This window comes from Pleurodeles waltl, chromosome 7 (assembly GCF_031143425.1).
Source record: "Pleurodeles waltl isolate 20211129_DDA chromosome 7, aPleWal1.hap1.20221129, whole genome shotgun sequence".
Classification (NCBI taxonomy): domain Eukaryota; kingdom Metazoa; phylum Chordata; class Amphibia; order Caudata; family Salamandridae; genus Pleurodeles; species Pleurodeles waltl.
The window spans coordinates 1,457,824,170-1,457,840,114 of record NC_090446.1 but is presented as its reverse complement, the minus strand read 5'-3'; the positions used below and the strand labels follow the sequence as shown (position 1 = coordinate 1,457,840,114).

Below are 15,945 nucleotides of genomic sequence, written 5' to 3'. Positions count from 1 at the left end.
TGTGAAAGTTGGTTTCCCACCTAGGCAAGTGTAGTGTGTAGAGGGGCGCTGGGAGTATTAGAAAATACCAAATGTAAGTAATAGAACCCACCCCAGAGCCCAGAAAAGCAGGACTAAAACACAGTAACTTTCCTAGAACACACAAGAACATGAGAAAGAAGATTATGCAAGAACCAGAAGAGACTGCAAGACACCAACAATGGATTCCTGGACCCGTAGAAGAAGGAGACCAAGTCCAAGACGTACTGAAGAGTCCAGGGAGAACAGGAGCCCCTGCTAACCCGGATGATGGTGCAAAAGAACCACCAGTGAAAAAGAACAGTCAGTACTGCACCCAAGAAGACGGATGTGGGTTCCTGGTTGGTGCAGATGATGTCCCACGCCAGATGGATGATTGCAGTCTGGTTTGCATTGCTGGATTCCGCCAACAAGCCTTGGCACATGCACAGCTCGCGGTTAACGGAAAATGGCGCTGCCCGGGACCAGGAGGGACCTGGTGGACTCTACCCAGGAGAGGGAGTCAGAGGGGGCTCTCAGCAACTCAGAGAGCCCTCAGAAGACCAGGCAGCGTGCACAGGAGTCCTATAGCATGGGGACAAAGAAGGTGCAAAAGTTAGGCCCATGCAGCACTACACAAAGGGATCTCACGCCGCCGGAGAACCACACAGGAAGCTGTGCGTCGCAGTGCTCGGGCCGGAGCTGCACGGTGCCCTAAGAACTTCGTGGATGGATGCCAACAAGCCTTGGCAACTGCAAAACACACAGTGCACCGGGGTACTGTCTTGCATGGGGAGGCAATCTCTTACCTCCACCAAAGTTGGACAATTGGACGTCAGGACCACTTCAGTCCACCACCTGTGATGCTGGATCCACGCACTTCGTCAGGAGAGGGGACCAAAGCCACTGGTCGTCGCTGCAGAGGGGTGCCTGCTGAAGCAGGGAAGAGACTCCTTCACTTTGAGGGAGATTCCTTTGTTCTTCTAGTGCAGGCCAAAGACAGGCAGTCCTCAGAGGATGCACAACCTGGTAACAGTTGCTGGAAGGAGCTGAAGATACAATGTTGCAGAACTTGTCTTTGCTTCTTTGTTCCAGTTTGTAGAGTTCCTGGAGGGTCCAGATGCAGTTTCTTTGGTAAGAAGATGAACTAAAGGATGCAGAGGATTCCTGCTGGAGTCTTGCAATCCAAATCTGAAGAACCACCAGACAGAGACCCTAAATAGCCTTGAAAGGGGGATTGGTCAGCTACACAGGTAAGCACCTATCAGGGAAAGGCTCTGACAGCACCTGCTGGCACTAGCCACTCAGATGCTCCCAGAGTGCCCTGCCAATTTGGAAACCAAGATGGCAAAACCCAGGGACACTCTGGGGGAGCTCTGAGCACCACCCCTGGGGTGGTGATGGACAGGGGAGTGGTCACTCCACTTTCCTTTGTCCATTTTCGTGCAAGATCAGGGACTGGGGTCCCTGAACTGGTGTAGACTGGATTATGCAAGGAGGGCACCATCTGGGCTCTTCAAAGTATTTCTAGAAGCTCTGGAAGGCTAACACTCCCATGCCTGTAAGACCTATTTCCAAAGGGAGAGGGTATAACACCCCTCTCCCAAAGGAAGAAAAGCTTTGTTTTGCCTTCCTGGGCTCGAGCTGCTGGAGCAACAGGAGGGCAGAAACCTGTCTGTGAGGTGGAAGCAGCCGGGGCTGCCTGGAAAACCTCAGAAGGCTGTAATGGCAGTACTGGGGGTCCTTTAAGAAACCCCCAGAGTGCAAGGAATAATACAACCAATGCTTGCAAAAGCCTTGGGGTATGATTCCAACATGTTTGGAGTTACCATTGTGAAGCTGTACATGAGTAAATGGCATCTCCGCACTCATCAAGTCCGGGGAAATGGTTCTGGACGACATGGGGGCACCTCTGCTAGTGTAGGGGTGTCTTCACACACAGGTACTCTGCACCCAGCCTTCAGGGTTGGAAGGCCTGACATATGGGTGATTTATAAGTGACCTGTGACCAGTGTAAATGGCAGTGAAAGGGTGCATGCACCTTTTCACACAGGCTGCAATGGAAGTCCTGTAGAAGCCTTTGCATGGGCTCCCTATGGGCAGCAAAAGAAATGCTGCAGTCCATAGGGATCCCCTGGAACCCCAATGCCCTAGGTACCTAGGTACCATATACTAGGGACTTATAAGGGGGCACCAGTCTGTCAATTATGAGTGGAAACCCGTGTTAGCAGTATCCAACAACCAAATTTAAAGGGAGAGAGCATAACTACTGCGGTTCTGATTAGCAGGATCCCAGTAGACACAGTCAAACACACTGCAAACAGGCCAAAGATGGGGTAACCATGCTAGAAAGAGGCTACTTTCTTACAGTCATAAATTGTGTTTTCCTGCCACACAAGTTGGTCCTCATCTGCAGCATACTTGCAGTGACTCTGGCCACGGCAAAGGGTACCAGCATTTCCGCATTGGTTACGTGCACGAGTCGGTGATGTGATCACGCTGCAATGATCGAGAGTTATATTAGTTCCCTTCCAGAACTGTCTGCAAAGCCTGGGGTTTTCAGACCCTACATTTTAAAGAGGTGCTGAAAAAAATGCAGTTGTTCTCAAACTTCGAAGACAGGCGAGCTGGATGCCGGAGCCCTGCAGAAGGTGCCACCCTGCGTACCCACCTTGGCTACAGCACCGAGAGGCCCGCAGGAAGCCCCCAGCAGAGGTGGGGGCCACCCCGACTGTCCGCACCCACCTCGGCTGCGGCTCTGAGCTCTCTGCACCCTCCACATGTCAGAGGCGGGGGACTTCCAGGGGGCAGCTATGCGGTCTCTTCATAGGCGGAGAGAGCGCAGAGAGGGGGCGCCAGGGAGAGGGGTGTCGCGGAAACGCAGAGGAAATAAGTTTGTAGGTCAGGCGAAGGCAACAGACAGGTTCGAGCGTCGCTGCGACTCATGGAGCTCAGGGTGACCTTGGCCCCCCTGTTGCTGCTGCTCGCCGGTAAGTGCCAGGTTGGGTGGTACGTCACACCCGTGCTTTAAATGGAAAAGAAGCGCGGGTACTCACCAAATTGATTGTGGTGGGCCTGTAAGGGACTCGTCTGGGGGCGTGACTTCGAGATAGACATGTACAATGTCAGCATTTTCTTCTTCAAAGTAAACTGCTCTAGTGCCCTTCGGCAAACTTCAGCACATAGCGACAAGGCATGTTTGTAGTTTCATATAGAGTGAACTTGGCCCAAGGGCATTAAAGCTTTTTACGTGAGAAGCAGAAGTTTTATGTGCGCATGCTTTTTTGTTTATTAAGACACGGGGAAATGTAAGTGATTTGCTAACGCTGGGATTTCACCTCCCATGCCATAAAAGCAAAAAAAGTACGCTTTCATGGAGAACCTTTCTTGTGTAGAGCGCATTTATGCCTCCGTGCCGAGCACGCGCTATATGTAATTGCAAATGATGACCAATTGCGCCCTCCAGGCTGCGCACATGAACCGAAGGGCGTTAGGCACTTTGACAGACAGGGGCGAGCGTATTCCAACGCTGTATCTTTACACTGTTTTTATTTTTTGCACTTATATATGGCGTGAACTCGACCCCAAGGTATTGGAGTGCTTTACATGAGCACCAGCTACATTACACTATGACTCATTCATTTTGTGGTAGGCATGGGGAGATTGAGTGATATACCCAGAATCATAGGATGTGGAGCCCACCGGAGACTCGAACCTGGTTCCTCAGCATCAAATCCGTCAGCTTTGGCTCTTGCCCCCACACCGTGTCCCACCTCAAAGCCTGACCGTGCCCCTGTCAGGAGCTCCAGCCGTCCAGCCACATCGCCTCATTCCTGCCTCAGAGTGTAAGACTGTAGGCGCGGCCTACCTCAGGCATACACTCGCCATTCAAGACCAGAGCGCCTCACAGACGCCTCCATCCCTAAGAGTCATATTGAGCAGCGCAGGCACCCATACCCCAAACCTGACCCCAGCATACCACCAGGAGTACCGGTACTCTCTTCACACAAGGAGAAGTGCCGGTACTCAAAGGGAGAACGCTGGGTAGTGCCGATTCGCAGTACCGGTGAGCACCGGCGCATTTAAAGCACTGCTTCAGACTCGTGTCTTGAGGAGGGAAGGGAATGATCCATGACTGCTTATGTTTCTGGCTGATGCACTCACGCATCCTCCAAGAAACATGAGGACTTTGCACCATTACTCATGGAATGCATGAGTAGACCAACCAATCCTGAGATTTCCTTTACATTTAGGGACTTGTAGAACTACTTCTATAGTGAGATCGACAGGATTTCAAATCCCAGCATGCAAAGGAAAAAACCTGGAATGGATGATTTACTCCGCCTGGAACTGGGAATCTTGAGAGCGCTGTTATTCTTCTCCCGTGTTTGCTGGGTTGGCAGCACCGTCTGTCTGTCCCGTTCAGATATTACCCTATGCGGATCACACCGTATTGATATCAGTGTCTACCCGCAAGTACCGGATTTGAGGATCTGTGGTCTTGCCTGAATGAAAGTAAATTCGCTTTAGTCTCGTGCTGCAGTCCCCGACACTGCCACCCCACCCCGCAATGCCCCCCCCGCTAGGCCCCCTTTACTCTGCCACCTACCACAGCCAGTGCTTAATTTGTAAATAAAAAGGTGCCGGTGCCCAAAGCCCTCCTCTTAAACACGCGGCTGCTGCAATGAAATGTGCGAGCACGGAATACTGAGGTGGCGCAATCCTGAAGCTCCACCAGCCCAGGCTCCTGAAACCTCCAAGCAAGCCCTGCGAAACTACAGTAAGTACTCCCCCCTCCCAGCCCCTCGCCCTGCCCCGCGCTACTCACCTCTTCTCCTGCTTCTTTCTTCATCTTTGATCTTCCTCTGTGCTCTCCATCTGTATTCTTCATCTGTGTTCTTCTTTCTTCCCTGCACCCAGTCCTGCGTGTTCTTTCTTCTGTCTTCACCTGTGTTCTTCTTCTGTGCTCTTCTTTCTTTCCTGCACCCCGTCCTGCGTGTTCTTTCTTCTGTCTTTATCTGTGATCTTCTTCTGTGCTCTTCTTTCTTCCCTGCACCCCGTCCTGCGTGTTCTTTCTTCTGTCTTCATCTGTGTTCTTCTTCTGAGCTCTTCTTTCTTCCCTGCACCCCGTCCTGCGTGTTCTCTCTTCTGTCTTCATCTGTGTTCTTCTTCTGTGCTCTTCTTCTGTGTATTTCATCTGTGTTTCCTCCTTCTTTTCTGCACCGCGACCTGCGTGTGCTTTCTTCTTTCTTCATCTGTGTTCTTCATCTGTGTTCTTCGTATCCTCTGCTTCTCAGGTCTCTCCTCTTCTGCCTGACTCGTCTTCCTCGACTCTCCGCTCCTCTTCTTCTTTACCTTTCTTCTTGGCTCTTCTCTCTTCTGCTCCCGACTCCTGGCTCCTCTTCTTCTTTACCTCCTTCTTGGCTCTTCTCTCTTCGGTTCTTCTGCTCCTGGCTCCTCTTCTTCTTTACCTTCTTCTTGGCTCTTCTCTCTTCGGTTCTTTTACTCCTGACTCTTCTCTCTGACCTTCCTCACTCCCCTCCACTTCTGTAACCCCCCTCCCCTATCATCCTATCTTTCTTCCTTACTCCCCGCCACCTTTAACCCCCTTCCCCTATCTTCTCTCCCCTCCCCCTGACCCCCCCACCCTCTGCTTTCCCGCCGCCACCTCCTGCTCGCCCCCGCCCCCCCTGCTCCCATTCGCCGCCCCCTGCCCCCAGCTGACCCCTCCTCCCCCCTCCTCCCTCTTATGGCGGCCGCTGCGCGACAGAGTTAGCGACCCTTGACCCAAGGGTAGGTCGCTCCCCCTGCCGCTGCAGCTCCACCAGCCCAGGCTCCTGTAACCTCCAAGCAAGCCCTGCAAAACTACAGTAAGTACTCCCCCCGCCCAGCCCCTCGCCCTGCCCCGCGCTACTCACCTCTTCTCCTGCTTCTTTCTTCATCTTTGATCTTCCTCTGTGCTCTCCATCTGTATTCTTCATCTGTGTTCTTCTTTCTTCCCTGCACCCCGTTCTGCGTGTTCTTTCTTCTGTCTTCATCTGTATTCTCCTTCTGTGCTCTTCTTTCTTCCCTGCACCCCGTCCTGCGTGTTCTTTCTTCTGTCTTCATCTGTGTTCTTCTTCTGTGCTCTTCTTTCTTCCCTGCACCCCGTCCTGCGTGTTCTTTCTTCTGTTTTCAGCTGTGTTCTTCTTCTGTGCTCTTCTTTCTTCCCTGCATCCCGTCCTGCGTGTTCTCTCTTCTGTCTTCATCTGTGTTCTTCTTCTGTGCTCTTCTTCTGTGTATTTCATCTGTGTTTCCTCCTTCTCTTCTGCACCGCGACCTGCGTGTGCTTTCTTCTTTCTTCATCTGTGTTCTTCATCTGTGTTCTTCGTATCCTCTGCTTCTCAGGTCTCTCCTCTTCTGCCTGACTCCTCTTCCTTGACTCTCTGCTCCTCTTCTTCTTTACCTTTCTTCTTGGCTCTTCTCTCTTCTGCTCTTGTGCTCCCGACTCCTGGCTCCTCGTCTTCTTTACCTCCTTCTTGGGTCTTCTCTCTTCGGTTCTTCTGCTCCTGGCTCCTCTTCTTCTTTACCTTCTTCTTGGCTCTTCTCTCTTCGGTTCTTCTACTCCTGACTCTTCTCTCTGACCTTCCTCACTCCCCTCCACCTCTGTAACCCCCCTCCCCTATCTTCCTATCTTTTTTCCTTACTCCCCGCCACCTTTAACCCCCCTCCCCTATCTTCTCTCCCCTCCCCTCCACCTGACCCCCCCACCCTCCGCTTTCCCGCCGCCACCTCCTGCTCGCCCCCGCCCCCCCTGCTCCCATTTGTCGTCCCCCTCCCGCCCCCAGCTGACCGCTCCTCCCCCCCTCCTCCCTCTTATGGCGGTCGCGCCGCTGGCACGCCAAAGGTGCGCCAAAGGCAAGCCCGACTGCGCCCGTCCACGCCCGGACCACGCCCAGCGCCACGACCCCTGGCCCCCAGCACTCCCAAACCCCGCAGCACCGCTACGACCCCATCACCCTCCACGCCCTCAACCTGGGGCGCTCCAGCACCTGCTTCCAAGCCAACCCGAAACTTACCCACGGACCCTTCGTATGTCGCACCTGCAAACTCACCTTCCACCGCAAAACTACCACGCCCGCCAGCCCACGCGCAAACAACCACCTCAAATGCATCCTGATCAACGCACGCTCCGTCCACAAGCATGCCGCTGAACTATGGGACCTCCTGGACTCCACCGCACCGGACGTCGCCTTCATCACTGAGACCTGGATGAACGCCTCCTCGGTCCCCGACATTGCCATAGCCATCCCACACAGCTACAAGATTTCCAGGAGAGACTGCACCAACCAAGTAGGTGGAGGAATTGCCATCGTCTTCAAGGACTCCATCAACATCACCACCTCCACCGAAGACACCCCCCTCGCCGCCGAACACCTGAACTTCCAGATCCACACAGACCCCAGGACCACCCTCAGAGGATCTCTCATCTACCAACCCCCTGGACCACGCGCCCTCTCCAGCGACTCTATCACTGACTTCATCTCCCCGCACGCCCTTGCCTCGCCGGACTACATCCTCCTCGGTGACCTCAACTTCCACCTGGAACAGAACAATGACCCCAACACCACCGCCTTGCTCGCCAACCTCGCCAACCTCGCCAACCTCGGACTCAAGCAACTGGTGAACACCCCCACCCACATCGCCAGACACACGCTCAACCCCATCTTCTCGTCCAGCAACCACGTATCCTTAAGCCACTCCTCCGCTATATACTGGACCGACCACAGATGTGTCCACTTCACCTTCCGACGCGAGACTCGCCACCTCCGCACTCAACCCATCCCACGCCAACAGTGGAACAAAATCCCCGAGGAACAGCTTCTCTCCACTCTCAGCGACAACCAACCCACCTTCTCCTCCGACCCCAACGACGCAGCCCTCAGCCTCACGAATTGGATCAGCAACTGCGCAGACAACCTCGCTCCCCTCAGACGCCTCCCAAGACAGACCAACACCAAAAAACCTCTCTGGTTCACGGACACCCTTAAGGAATCAAAGAAAACCTGCCGCACCCTCGAGAAAGCCTGGCGCAAGGACCACACCGCAGATAACATGACTGCCCTCAAGAACGCTACCCGCGAACACCACCAACTGATCGGCGCCGCCAAAAGAAATTCCTTCACAGACAGACTGGACAAAAACAGCCACAACAGCAGAGAACTCTTCAACATCGTCAAAGAGCTCTCCAACCCTAACGCCAACGCTATCTCTCCCTCACAAGACCTCTGCAACTCCCTCGCCACCTTCTTCCGTCGTAAGATCACCAACCAACATGACAGCTTCGGACACCAGACCCAGCCAACCACCACAGAACCTACAACCCCAGCCATCACCCTCAACGCCTGGACTCACATCAACACGGAAGAGACCAAAGCAACCATGAACTCCATCCACTCCGGTGCCCCCTCGAGCCCCTGCCCACACTTCATCTTCAACAAAGCCGACGACATCATCGCCCCGCACCTCCAGACCATCATCAACAGCTCGTTTTCTTCTGCTACCTTCCCTGAGAGCTGGAAACACGCTAAAGTCAACGCCCTACTGAAGAAACCTACGGCGGACCCAAGCGACCTGAAGAACTTCCGCCCCATCTCGCTCCTCCCCTTCCCGGCCAAAGTCATAGAGAAGACCATCAACAAGCAACTTACCAACTTCCTTTGAAGACAACAACCTACTCGACCCCTCTCAGTCCGGATTCCGAGCCAATCACAGCACTGAAACCGCCCTCATCTCAGTCACAGACGACATCAGAACTCTGATGGACAACGGAGAAACAGTCGCCCTCATCCTCCTCGACCTCTCGGCTGCCTTCGACACCGTCTGCCACCGCACCCTAACAACCCGCCTCCGCTCCATCGGGATCCAAGGACAGGCCCTGGACTGGATCACCTCCTTCCTCTCCAACCGCTCACAAAGAATCTACCTCCCATCTTTCTGCTCAAACCCCACCGAGATCATCTGCGGCGTCCCACAAGGCTCCTCGCTCAGCCCGACTCTCTTCAATATCTACATGAGCCCCCTCGCCGACATCGTATGCAAACACAGCATCATCATCACCACCTACGCCGACGACACTCAGCTGATACTTTCCCTCACCAAGGACCCCCCAGCGCCAAGACCAACCTGCAAGATGGAATAAAAGAAGTCGCAGACTGGATGAAACTCAGCCGTCTGAAACTGAACTCAGACAAAGCGGAAGTCCTCATCCTCGGAAACACTCCGACCGCCTGGGACGACTCCTGGTGGCCCACGGCCCTTGGCACCGCATCGACCCCCTCAGACCACGTACGCAACCTCAGCTTCATCCTGGACCCACTTCTCACCATGACCAAACAAGTCAACGCCGTATCATCCTCCTGCTTCCTCACCCTCCGCATGCTCCGAAAGATCTTCCGTTGGATCCCGGCCGACACCAGAAAGACCGTGACCCACGCCCTCGTCACGAGCCGACTGGACTACGGTAACACCTTATACGCAGGAACCACCGCTAAACTTCAGAAACGTCTGCAGCGAATTCAAAACACCTCCACCCGCCTCATCCTTGACATACCCCGCAACAGCCACATCTCCGCCCACCTGAGACACCTGCACTGGCTTCCCGTCAACAAAAGGATCACCTTCCGTCTCCTCACAAAGCCCTCCACAACAAGGGACCCGAATACCTCAACCGCCGCCTCAGTTTCTACACACCCACCCGTCATCTCCGCTCCGTCAAACCTCGCTCTCGCTGCCGTCCCCCGCATCCGCCGCACCACGGCGGGTGGGAGGTCCTTCTCCTTCCTGGCGGCCAAGACATGGAACTCCCTCCCCAACAACCTCAGAACCACCCAGGACCACTCAGCTTTCCAGAGACGACTCAAGACCTGGCTCTTCGAGCAGCAGTAACCCCTTCTCCCTAGCGCCTTGAGACCCGCACGGGTGAGTAGCACGCTTTATAAATGTTTATGATTTGATTTGATTTGATTTGAAGTCATCTCGGGCCTCTTCAATCCATATAAAGCCACTCCCTCCTCTTTCAGCTCACTCTTGCAGCTTTCTCCCTTTGTGGCGCTTTTTCGTTTCTCCCTTCCTCCGTCTGTCACATATGTGTCTTTTGCTTGCAGGAAATGCTTGAGGCTGAAGACTATGCCCGGCCCTCTAAAATCAGTGCCGGTGCTCAGCACCAGAAACAACAAGCACAAATTAAGCACTGACCACAGCCCCCACCCGCGTCAGCCTTCCTACTCCCAGTTACCACCTGCTGAGAGCTGATGCTGTATGGTATGGATCATCGCCACAGAATTTGGATTATTCTGCTCCTAAAAATGAACAGAATAGGCGAAGACCTATCAGAAACAGCACAGATTCCTGGTTAAGTGCTGTCATCTTGCTAAGCAAAGAGTTGTCTTGTCTCCTAAATGCACAACCAGGGCTTTCAGTGGGATGAAATAAGTAGTGTGGGAGGGGTTCTATAAAGGGGCGTGGCGAACCTGGTGAAAGGGCGTGGCTCTAAATATGAGAACCAGAATATTGTTCTTAAGAAATTAATGAAGACGAATTCAACAAAGGATAATAATATAATGAACCATTACATCAGACAGGCAAAAGACACAAATTAGCATGTTTTAATAATTGTGGTGTGGACAGGGTGTCATGTGCCCCAGTGCAAGGAAAGAAAAGGGCCCCAGGCTGCTGTTTGGACTGTGAAATCCAGTAATAAGGTTCAGTGAGCCTCTCGGGACTATGGGTCCCAGTGCCGCTGCACCTGCTGCACCAAGAGGGACCGTGCTTCTTTTTTTGTGGAGACCAAGAGTGGCACAGACTGCAGAGGTTAAATGGCTGTGACATGGCCGCCTTTTAAAGAGACTGTGACAGAAAGTGTAATATTGATTTTCACTGCTGCCTAAACCGACTGAATGGAAGGATGTTTTGAATGTGTTTGTGTGAATAGAGTTTGTGGCCGAAGGACGGGTATGAGCTGTTTTTTTGGCCTTCTGGTGAGCTTTACTGTTCATTTCTCTGATATTAAAACAAAACTGGCTGCATCTAACTTAAATACATGCAGTCTTTATCACCTTCCAAAACAGTTGAACAGTCTGTCTTTAAATGTTAAAAACTATCCCATTTGCAAATATTGGCCACTTTTTTAGCTGTCTCTTCTCTAATGGGAGACACTTTTATTTTGGCTCACGAACCTACTTTATGTCCGAATCTCATCCTCCAAGAGTTAAGGACGAAGCTTTAACCTTTGATACAATTAAGAGATAGCTACAAATAGGGATAATATTAGACATGGAGTTCAGGTTGTGCGCAGTAAAAACACAAACTTCTGTTTGTTTTAAAAGCCTGTAATGTTGCTCCACGTCTAATAACCGAGGCTAAATATCTGGAACACAGACTTTCCTCTTGGTTCACTAATATCACTGGCATCACAGAGGGAACAGGAATGTTTCACACTGCATTCGTGAAAACATTCACTTCCAAGACATGCTTCTCAATTCCTCGATATCATGTCATGCACTTAGATAAAATTTTACTCTGTGTTAAATGTACTGTTTACATTTTGAAGCCAGCTTAGCATGTTCAAGTATGATGTTTGTTGCATAGTTTGCATTTACATGCTGGTCCTGACCACAGCACACACTAAGTTCATGATGCACAGACATGCATGCAGAAGGCAAGGGGGATCTCAGGGAAAGCTTAGTCCGCTATCCAGTGCCTTGAATTCTGATATTTCCTTAACGTCTTATGTAATTGTTATAAATAGCAGGGGTGCATCAGTGTTCTGTGTTAAAAGCAAACCTCCATCTGATCGTTGAGTGTGTGGTGGTGGTGCCTGACACACTCCATGCTTACCAGCCCGCCTTTGAGAAATGGTACTGCCAACCAATGAATGAATAAGCATGACACGTTGACAATAAATGCCCACTGATGAGTCTCTTCTCTGCGCCACATCAATTACAATTCAGGGGCGCAGCGCAGTTAATAAGATCCGGGAGTGCGGGGGATATGGACTTTGGGGGGGAAGGAGGTTAGGGGTGTTAGCTTCAGATGATTTTCCAACAATTGCACTGGCATGTAATGTTAAATTACACTACACAACAAGCAGAGTGCATGAGAGGGGCTAAAGGGTCAGTGGAAAGGGAGACGTATGCAGAGTGGCAGGGGTACTAACAGAATGTTTTGTAAAATAACCAACATTTTTTGAAGACTTTCAAAAAGGAGAGTGAGCGAGTGTGTGCTTCTTAGGTCGAGCCTAGACAGTGCTTGCGCTGATCTGTTCTATGTACTTTGTGGGCTTTGACTCCTCCCATTGCTTTGGATTGGTCTAGTCTGTTGTCTTGTAAAAATACGTCCTTGCTAGTGGGTAATTTGGCTTCCTGGTCCTTCTTTTTCCAAGTTGTTCACTCCCCTGGAGTATCGCCCCAGGACTTGGATGCTTTCTCTTTTTTCTATGTTACTTTCTGTTCAGGGACTTTACATTTTTTTTTAATGAGTTTCTCTGGGTCAGTGCGGTGCCCGATTCCCTTTATCCTTAAGATATGCTTGCTGTCTCCCCCTGTAAGCATTTGGTAGCATTTCCCTGGCTCACCGTAGCACCTTCTTTGTCTGTTATAGTATTTCCAGAATGTGGCGGCATTCTGCCAGTAGCAGCATTAGGGCCGTATACAAAATGCTATCCAATAATTTGTTCTTTAGATATTTTGTAAATTATCATTATAGTATTTTTTATGTACAAAGAAATACTTACATTTGTAATCCTAAACGTGAAAAAGATATTGGGCCTGATTACAACTTTGGAGGAAGGTGTTAATCCGTCCCAAATGTGACAGATATACCACCAGCCGTATTACGAGTCCATTATATCCTATGGAACTCGTAATACCGCTGGTGGTATATCCGTCACATTTGGGACGGATTAACACCTCCTCCAAAGTTGTAATCAGGACCACTGTCTGATTTCAAAATGGCACTCGCTTGGGACAAATGTCTGACCATGTTGCTGCGCCTGAAAACAAAATGCTCTTTCTAGTCCATCATTGATCATGTCAGTTGGTCTGGTGCCATTGTCCACCTTCTGTGTTTGTGCTCTGAGTGTGGGTGGGTTGATCTGGTCACTGGTGATGGCTCTTGTAGTGCCTCTTCTTTCAGCCCTTCAAGTGGTTTCTGAAGATGGTTTGTTGAGCAGGGGGTGCGTAAGTCCCTACCTACTGGTATCTAGGCAGAGCTCCTTTCCCTGCCATTTCATGTCCGCCCTGGAGAAGCAGCTGCAGACCCGGCAGCCACTACACCTGCTCAGGGCGGAGCCTACGTACCGCTGACTGGTGCTCTCCAGCCACGGAGACTATGAAGCTGCAGACAGGCAAAGTCGTGCCTGCGCCCCCCCCCCACGCCTGTCAGGTGCTGGTCTGAGCCTGGGGTCTTAACTTTGCTGACCTTATGGCCCGCCAAGGACTGTATGACCAGCTGCTAACCCCCCACCACCATGCGCATTGAGTGCAGTGGCACTGTGGAGCAGCTGGGGAGGAGGTGACCAACAGACAGGTGAGCGCCCCAGGTAATCTTATAGCACATTGGCTTTCACAGGAGTATGTCTTTAACATATGCTTGTTTTGGGCGACGTTCCTTGGGTATTGATTAAAGTCGCTTGTTGTTTAGAAGTGTGCAGGGAGTAGACTTTTGACTCACAGGGACCGTGTAAACTAGTAGGCTCGCACTTGCCAAGATTGCATAAGGTGTAGTCATCAATAAGTGATTTCCTTAAAAGATGCTGTGGATTATCGTGCCAAGCCATGTCTGTAATGAGTGTGGAGGAGTAAACTGTTAAACACCTTTGTCGTGTGAGTGCATGTAGGGATACTGTTTAATGTACATCTTGAAGTGTGTTTAGAAAATGACAGAGCACACCTGTCCTGTGTGTTTTGTCTGCCATATCAGGCACCTCACCTATCTAACCCATGATTTAGGGGGTGGAGGGACCAAGTAAATTAGTGTAATGCTTTACTTGATCCAGGCCACTGGTAATTAGTTTGGAACACCTTCCAGTCCGTCACTTTTTTGATCATTGTACAGCAACAGGCTGGCCTCACCACATGCAAATGGGCCTTACTGCAGGGCCGTCAATATACTCTGCACCACTGCACTTTACGCCACACAGCTCTTACCCATACAACTACACTCTACCCCACTACACTATACTCCACTCCACAATCCTAAACTCTTTAATACTATACTCCATTAATATATGCTCCCCTGACACTCAAATTCAATATACACCACTACACTCCACATCACTATAGTCCACTATCTCCCATTCTACGACAGTAGTCCACTCTACTCCGCTGTACAACGCTCTGTGCAACTCCCTCCATATACTACATACCACTTTACTCCACCAAATTCTATAACACTATATTCCACTGCACTATATCTCAAACTACTCCACTCTACAACACGATACACAACACCCTCTACACTACTCCACTGTATTCTACACCATTACAAGACACTCTATACCACTCCATTCTTCTCAATTCCCACACTGTACTCCACTCTATGACACTCTGTTCCCTCCCCAACACTTTAAGCTACTTCATAACACTACTCTTTGCTCCTACCCATGCCACTAAACTCCACTATACGGGGAGACCTATTGGCATTGCCAATGCTTGGGAGGGGGGAGGGTGTGTGTGTGTGTGCACAAATTCCTGGTGAAATCCGACAGACACCATATCCAGTTTAAAGCACCTGTACCCAAATATTTAATAAAAAATATATTATTAGGGTGGTGTAACACCCCAGACTTCTCCACCCCCGAAGCTACACCCACGATTACATTATGTAAAACTTCCGAAAACGGGCTCATTACCTGCATAACGTGTCTTCTTAAGGTTAAATTTGGCTGGTCGAGTGTTCTACATCAGCCTTAAACCTAAACTGCAAAAACGTGTGATCCAGCAGAATCAGGTGTGGAGGGGGATGAAAGGGCGTGACAAAAAGGGGAAATGCACAGTGCTGAAAGCATTACATATACTAGGCCTTTCCCAGACAAGTGCCACCTGCCATTATTCTGACATGGTGTCTGTCAAAATCATTCAGGGCAGCTGTAAGAGCCTCCAAAGTGACTCCTAGTTACACAGCTCGAATCTAGCCGAGAAAGGAGGCACGGTGAGCCGGTACACTTTAAAACAACACCCCGGGCCCTCCTGTTATGTGTAAAAAGCAGGATTCATGACGAGGTTTTACATGCGACTCATGTAGCGAGGCGAGAGCCAAATTTGTTAGGCCTGGCCTCACCAGTCTGAATTGCTCGGGCATAAAAACAGAGCCCGGTAGGTATCCTTTTCGAGGCCCGGTTTTTAAACCCGCCAGTGCTCAGCCCCGGCAGGACCCTGTCCACTTAAAGCCCTGTGCACAATACATGCACAGGATTAAGTTCCCTCAACTGTACATTGGAAAGGGAATGCAGGCCACAAGGAAGCCTCTTTGCCATTTAAAGGCACTAAGCCACAAATTAATGCCTCTATAAGGTCACAGATTTTGCACAGAAACTCTTCATGTACAGGTGTGGTTTTCATAAAATAACTCGCCCCTCACTTTCTTCAGCGGTCAAGTGACCCTGCTTCATATTATACACTCTTAACTTTTAGCTAAGATCGCTTTCCTCCTGGCATTGTAAGGTAAAATTTCCAATTTTAAAATGTAAACTACAAGTCCCATAATGCAGCATTTTTTGAGTAAAAAAGCTACGAGCCTCTTAAAGTGTCACATCTGGTATTAAGCCCTCTCGCGTCTAGAAACAGGAATGTCTGTCCAAAAACAACTTTATCAGTCACATATATCTGGTGCATGGCTGAATTAACGATTAGTTATATTTTACACTGCCCCCTTCAAATAAATAATTACCCTCATGGGTAGGATTCCTGC

At 50.6% G+C, this 15,945-nt stretch overlaps 1 protein-coding gene across 1 annotated transcript in view; it reads left to right on the top strand.

Moving 5' to 3' along the window:
- Positions 1-2,855: 2,855 nt before the first annotated feature.
- Positions 2,856-15,945, top strand: part of HCST (hematopoietic cell signal transducer) — a 71,778-nt gene continuing 58,688 nt past the window's right edge. Inside the window, exon 1 of the mRNA XM_069201118.1 lies at positions 2,856-2,987. Within this exon, the coding sequence (XP_069057219.1) occupies positions 2,942-2,987 (46 nt within the window). The 5' untranslated portion in view covers positions 2,856-2,941. The remainder of the gene's footprint in view (positions 2,988-15,945) is intronic.